Source organism: Falco peregrinus, chromosome 7 (genome assembly GCF_023634155.1).
Source record: "Falco peregrinus isolate bFalPer1 chromosome 7, bFalPer1.pri, whole genome shotgun sequence".
NCBI lineage: Eukaryota > Metazoa > Chordata > Aves > Falconiformes > Falconidae > Falco > Falco peregrinus.
This window is the reverse complement of record NC_073727.1, coordinates 38295230-38301229: the sequence shown is the minus strand read 5'-3', so window position 1 is coordinate 38301229 and position 6000 is coordinate 38295230. Positions and strand designations below refer to the sequence as shown.

At 44.0% G+C, this 6000-nt stretch overlaps 1 protein-coding gene across 3 annotated transcripts in view; it reads right to left on the bottom strand.

Moving 5' to 3' along the window:
• Window positions 1-1513: 1513 nt before the first annotated feature.
• The window catches only part of MYB (MYB proto-oncogene, transcription factor), a 28945-nt gene continuing 24458 nt past the window's right edge, over window positions 1514-6000 (bottom strand). For all 3 annotated transcript variants that reach the window (XM_055810632.1, XM_055810633.1, XM_055810631.1), the window contains one exon: window positions 1514-2935. In XM_055810632.1, the coding sequence (XP_055666607.1) occupies window positions 2819-2935 (117 nt within the window). In that variant the 3' untranslated portion in view covers window positions 1514-2818. The remainder of the gene's footprint in view (window positions 2936-6000) is intronic.

The window sequence follows — 6000 nt, the reverse complement described above, 5'->3', positions numbered from 1 at the left end:
TGTGCCCATCCACAAGACAATTATTGCAATGGTTTTGTATGTTAAAAATAGGTTTTAAAGCAATTGAAGGTATAGGAGAGAAAACCCCAGTCCTCACGCTAGGCACCTGCAGGGTGAGCCTCCACGGTTCCCGGCACTGATCCGCACCAGGCGCTAGATAATGATCTGTTTAAACTCAGCCACGCTAGGTGCAGTTACAGCTGGAGCCCTACAAGGCAAGAGCTTTGCTTTGAAGACCTGTTGTAAGCTTGGTGTTTCTTTTTCCCTTTTTTTTTTTTTTCTCCTTTCTAAGCCGTAAGGCATTGCTTAAGCAATTTCCCTCTTCCCAAGTTGCACACCGAATCCCGCAGTCCTCCCTTGCATCTTGCACAAGCATTTTCATGGTGTGAGCCCGCAGCTTTTGCACAGGCAAGCGCTCCCGCAGACTTCCCCTTCTCTGTAATCCATACCCAGCGCTGGGGTCCTGCCTGCGGTAACTGCTGCAAAACCACCTCCGGGCTGACTCTACCCCGGCCCCCCAGCATTTGGTGAGAGCCTGAACTGCCTGTGGGGGTGATGGGAAACAGGCAAACGTGGAGGGGGCTGCTGCAAGCACCTGTCCCTTCTCACGCTGAAAGAGAAAAGCGCAAAGGCCTTTTTGCTCCTCCTTTTCTGTGCACTGCATGGGGCAAGGGATAGCATGTGCCTTCAGCTTGGAGGACTAGGCAGGCTGCTGGGGAAGGGGTAAAAAGGAGTAAAAGGTACCCAGGTACCCTTCGGGGCTCTCAGCCCATATGTGGCTACATACACTTGGAAATAGGCATTCCTTCCTTCATGGAGTGGAATTTTGCTTTCAAGAGGTCTGACTTTGAACTGCTTGCATTAACTTAAATTTTAGCAAACAATTTATTTTCAAGCTATTAAATAAAATGCAATTTTTTTCCTGGCAGGTTGCATCTTTTTTTTCTTTTTGGCAATTGCTTTTACTGTCTAGCCTACCCAGGGCTGAACATCCTCAACATTTACACTGCATGAGGCTTTGCAGCTCTGCCCAATTATTTGCTGTGCAGTGTAACGCACCAGGGTTTCAAAGTACATTCTCACCTCTGGTTTCCTAAGACAAGCATGAAAAAAATCTGTTCTACAGCGTAGGGACTCCAGAATATTTTGCTCTTATTCAATTGACGCCTGATCTGACGGTCTCAGATGAAAAATGCACTAGCCAGCATTATGGGAGAACAGCAGTTTTGCACAAAAGGAGCAATAAGCCTCCTGCCGGCTGACGCTGACCTGGACTTTGGTGTCACCAGAGATGTGCCTCGAGTCTACAACATGCTCAGTACTTACTGTTCTGTGCTGTGCTCCTTCCACTTCCTTAACAATCAGTGAGAACCGAGGATGCTGAAGCTGCCTACGGTGTGCAAAACAGTATTCCTTACTTATCTGAATGGGCTGGAAAAAAACCTTCTTGGCTTGACTGTTGCCTGTAACACCACTGCCAAAACACTAAAACAAGATTAAGAGGCCGTGCGGGTTTAAGTAAAAAAGAACACACTTTATTTATCTACAAGGCAGTACATTGTCGTATAAAAAATTAAGTGCAGATGAAGCTGCACCAAATGCTATTAAGGCAGCAAAGTCAGAGGCTGTTATAAAAAAAACCCAAACAATAAAAAAATAAAATAAAATCAGTGTTTTGCCATATCGATAAAGATTTGGTACGGCAGTATGAAGAACCATGTATTTTTAAGAACCTGATTTAGTACAAGACCCAAGTTAGGGAACAATTAGCTAGACGTGGAACAAAACAGACAACATGAACAAGACAGTGTTCTCCCAAACATATGAAGGTGCAATGCATGCTGTTACAAACCAATGAGAAACAAAACAACACATCCAGACAAAAAAGAAATCTCCCAGGAACAGTGTTCAAAAATATGGCTTATAAAAAAAGGGGAAAAAGTATAAATGATGTAAAAAAAATAAAATAAAAAAGTCTGAAATGCTAGTGCATAGTCAATTAGCTAACATCATTATTTTTCTTTCCATATAAAGCTCTACTGCTCCTTTTACACTAGCAGCATGTCTACACACTAAGGTCTGTAGCAGCAAAACACAGTATTCATTTGGCATTTACAAAATTAAATTACTGAATAAAAATATAATTTTTCTCATAAATCTATGTTTCATACAGTAATATTTTTTAAAGCAAGCTAATTACCCCCCCAAACAGAAACACACAATGTATAATGGTCTATAACCATAACAAAAAGAGTATTTCAACAGGCATGGATGTTTGAGCATTCATAATCTTGATCAGTTTTTCCCCTTTGCACAGACTGGTGTTTGTAGTAATGCTTTTTGCTTCAGTATTTTACACCAATGCATTTTGTTCAGTGATTTAAAATATATCTGTTTGAGTACCTGCTCTTTTATTATAAAAAAATTTTTAAAAAGACACAAACAAAACCCCACCCCTGGCTAGCACATCACTGAAATAACAATACTGGTGTATTAGGTCTGCCTGATCTCAAAAAGTACAAGAAAAAATTATTTTATTATAAGCCTGCACTTAAGATCATTAATTACTGATTCAAACTTAATACCTAATAATTTAGGCAAGTATCATTAAAAAAAAAAATCCTCTTAAGTTGGGTGAAATCCAACAAGAATATATATGCTGAGTGACTAAATGCACTTTGTGCTGCTCCCAACTGTTGTACCACAACAAAGATAGGCTCTTCTCCCATTCATGAAGTTTTCACGCAGAGGAACAGGAATTTCCCAGTGGAGGTGAAGTGTTCTCAAAACCATAATGCTTCGCTGTCTGTCGACCCTTTCACATAACCAGAGTCCGGGTGGGGAAGGCGGCCATGTACTTGCGCGCCTGATCCGTCAGGGCCATCTGATCCTCGATCTTCCCGCAGGATGCCGACTCCCACGTGCTGTTCAGATGCTAAATTAGAAGCAGGCAGAGAGATTTGGGGTGAATGATATGTGATCTGTTCGTAGACCCTGCCGAAGCTGGGCCCGGTGCTCTTAAGTGTCACATGAACAGGCAGCAGGATGTTGTCCCATCTCCAGAGAAACTGGAATCTCAACACAACAGGCAAAAAAAAAAATCACCCCCACTTCTCAGGTAGCAGCAGCAGGGTGGGCAGATCAGGTGCCCTGCAGAGGGGCATGCCACAAGAGCCAGGACCCAAACCTCCCCACTTCTCTCTCAAAGTGCCTTCTCTACAGGGCCATACCTTAGCTTTGCCTTTAATCCCTCCTTTCCGTGAAAGGTCCAAAAAGAGAATTTACTCGCAGGTGGACTTTACAGTCAACAGGGCACAGGCAGGCTAAAAGCCCAGAGTTGCAATGTTCAGTGCTATGACCACGCACAAATTCCTGTTGAACCTCCGTTCTAGAAATACAGCTGCTCTGCCCCTGTGTTCCCTAAACAAACCCGACAATCTTGACAGCCTGACCACAGCTAACAAAACCTCCTGCGCTTAGAGCTGCTTTCACCTGTGCGCAGCGATTAGCACATGCCCATTAGCAGAGCTCCTCCGGCAAAGGGGGGGGGCTGGTCCGCTACTCTCAGCAGAAACAGCATTTTAATTATCATGAAAGCCATTTCACTTCTTGTGGTATTTATGGAGGTTACAGACACCATTTAGTATAATGTTAAAAGGAGATAAACATATCTGCAGAGGGCTGTGCACAGTGTATTTATTTACTCACTATATATGTGAGATGTTTCTCATTGCCTTGAGCTATAAACAGTAATGAAATTTCAAAGCTTCTGCAATTTACCAGTATACACACACATTTAAACACACTTTCCTTTTTTTTCCCCACTGAACTCTTTCACTTACTCTGTGTGTCTGCTTTTCCACAACGAGATATTCCCAAAGCCATGAATAAAACCTCTATTACCATATAGAGCTAGCTGTACTAATGCCCTGCATTACAAAAATGGACACAGCTGTGGTCAATGGAAAGCTGCCTGCCAGCAAGGGGATCCCACTACTGCTGAATATGGAGGTCTATGCCCAAGATCCACCAACAAAGACAAGTCAGGAGAAATCCTTCCCTATTTTCCTCTGCTTTCAACAAGGACAAAGATCTACATTGTGTAGCGAGATGGCCAAAACCTTCCCAACATCTGGGACACTGGGTGAAGTGAAATTAGTGGACTGCAAAACCACCTGCCAGGAGCAGAACTGTCCTGATGTGCCCGTGGCTCCTCATGTTGCTCCTTGTAGTTGCTAACTTTACAAGAGGATCCTTAAATTATTCTCTGGCCTAAATGTTTAGAGAATGCTCTTCTGACTGTAAACAGTGTTATCGAAGACATATGGATAGTAAAAGGCTAGGCAACATATGAAATAAAGATAATTTCTCATAATACGCCCTAATCAGGGCACTGGTACAAACACAGGGACCGAGGTTCCCTGCCTTGGAGTGCTTACAGTCTAAAAGGGACGAAACCAATGAGTAAGTAAGCAGCGTGGCCAAGATGAGGGCAAGCACGTTAATCCTCCGGAAACTTTAGCTGGGCTTCTCTGGAGACAGCTTTCTCCACTCTGTAGATGAGTTCTGGATATGGTCTCTGCTCCTGATGCCTTTTTGCAGGCAGAACTCTTGCTAAGCTTCAGTGGGAGTTCCTCGTGTGAAGGAGAACCAGGTCAGGCCTCAAATCATTACATTTCTGCAGCTTTTTGCAGGAAAGCTGCATCTGTGAAGTGAACAAACATGCCACACACCTCTTTTCTAGAGTGGTTCTACCTGGGCTGGCTGTACACCTCATGCTGTGGCTCAGCCCTAGGGCACACTCCACAGCCAAAAAGCAGGTGTGACATACTTTCTGCATGCCGCAGACATGCATGCGACACGCCACTGCTTCTTTTATGTTTTGGTTAAACAGCTTCCAGGGTAACTTTTTCAAAGGCACCTACATCAGCTGGGAACCTACAGCCTCCTATTGATCCACAGCAGGACTTGCACCTGTGAGTACTTTACCCTGTTGTTTTACAGGTATTTGCATCAGGGACCAAATTAATGCCGGGTACAATGCTACTGGTTTTACTCAGAAGTCAGATTTGGTCTGTACACCTCAAAGGCAGTTGGTAGTTCCAGAATATCCATCATTTCAAAGGACAAAAATATGCGTCGAACCATTATTTCCCTGTGATCCCCCAAAGCTTCAATGCACTGGTCTAGGAATGAGAGATCAGCAGTCCCCTAAATAACTGAAAACATGCAAGGAAAAGTCCATCTGTCACATTACGTCCATTTTTAAAAAACAGAAGTAACTTCAGGCAAGGAGCGTCCCTATTTCATAAATTAGGCTTAATCATTACTATCTACACTGAGCTCTTTGTATTAACAGCCGTGTGCTTAGAGAAGAAAAAAAAAAAATCTGTATGCTGGTATCTCCAACATCTCAGCATGCTGCTACACGTCACTCATTCCAGTGAAAGCCTGGTCTTCGTTTAACCCGATGTCAGTGCAGCAGAAGCTGCTCAGGCAGGCAGTAACCCCCTGCCCCGGCTCCGTGCTCAGCCGCCCCGGGCAGCGCTGGGCAGCAGGCACAGCAAGCCGCAGGGGGATCAGCCAGACCCTGACCTGAGCCTGCTCGAAACAACTGAGTCAAGTTCTGCCGTAGAGACAGCGTGGGAGAATCTCCCCACAGAGTTTTGACCCTTGTATTATTTTCCCAGAAATACACAACACTATTTTCTCTCCTCTTATGACAAATTTATGAAGAGAGGCTAACTTTGCAGTCTCACTGACAGTGGTGAGAGCTTCTCTCTAGTAAGCAAGCAGAATTTGACCCAAAGGAGTGTATTTTCTGAAGTAGTATATTTACTAAGTTTTCAATTCTATCCTGGGGAACTCAGATGACAACATTTAAAGTGGGTATTTTTAATAAACATTTTCTGTCTGAAGCCTTGGCTCTTGGCAGCCGACACAAAACAAAGCACAATGCCTTTGCCTTGCCAGCCCCGCAGCGCAGCGCCGGAGGCACAT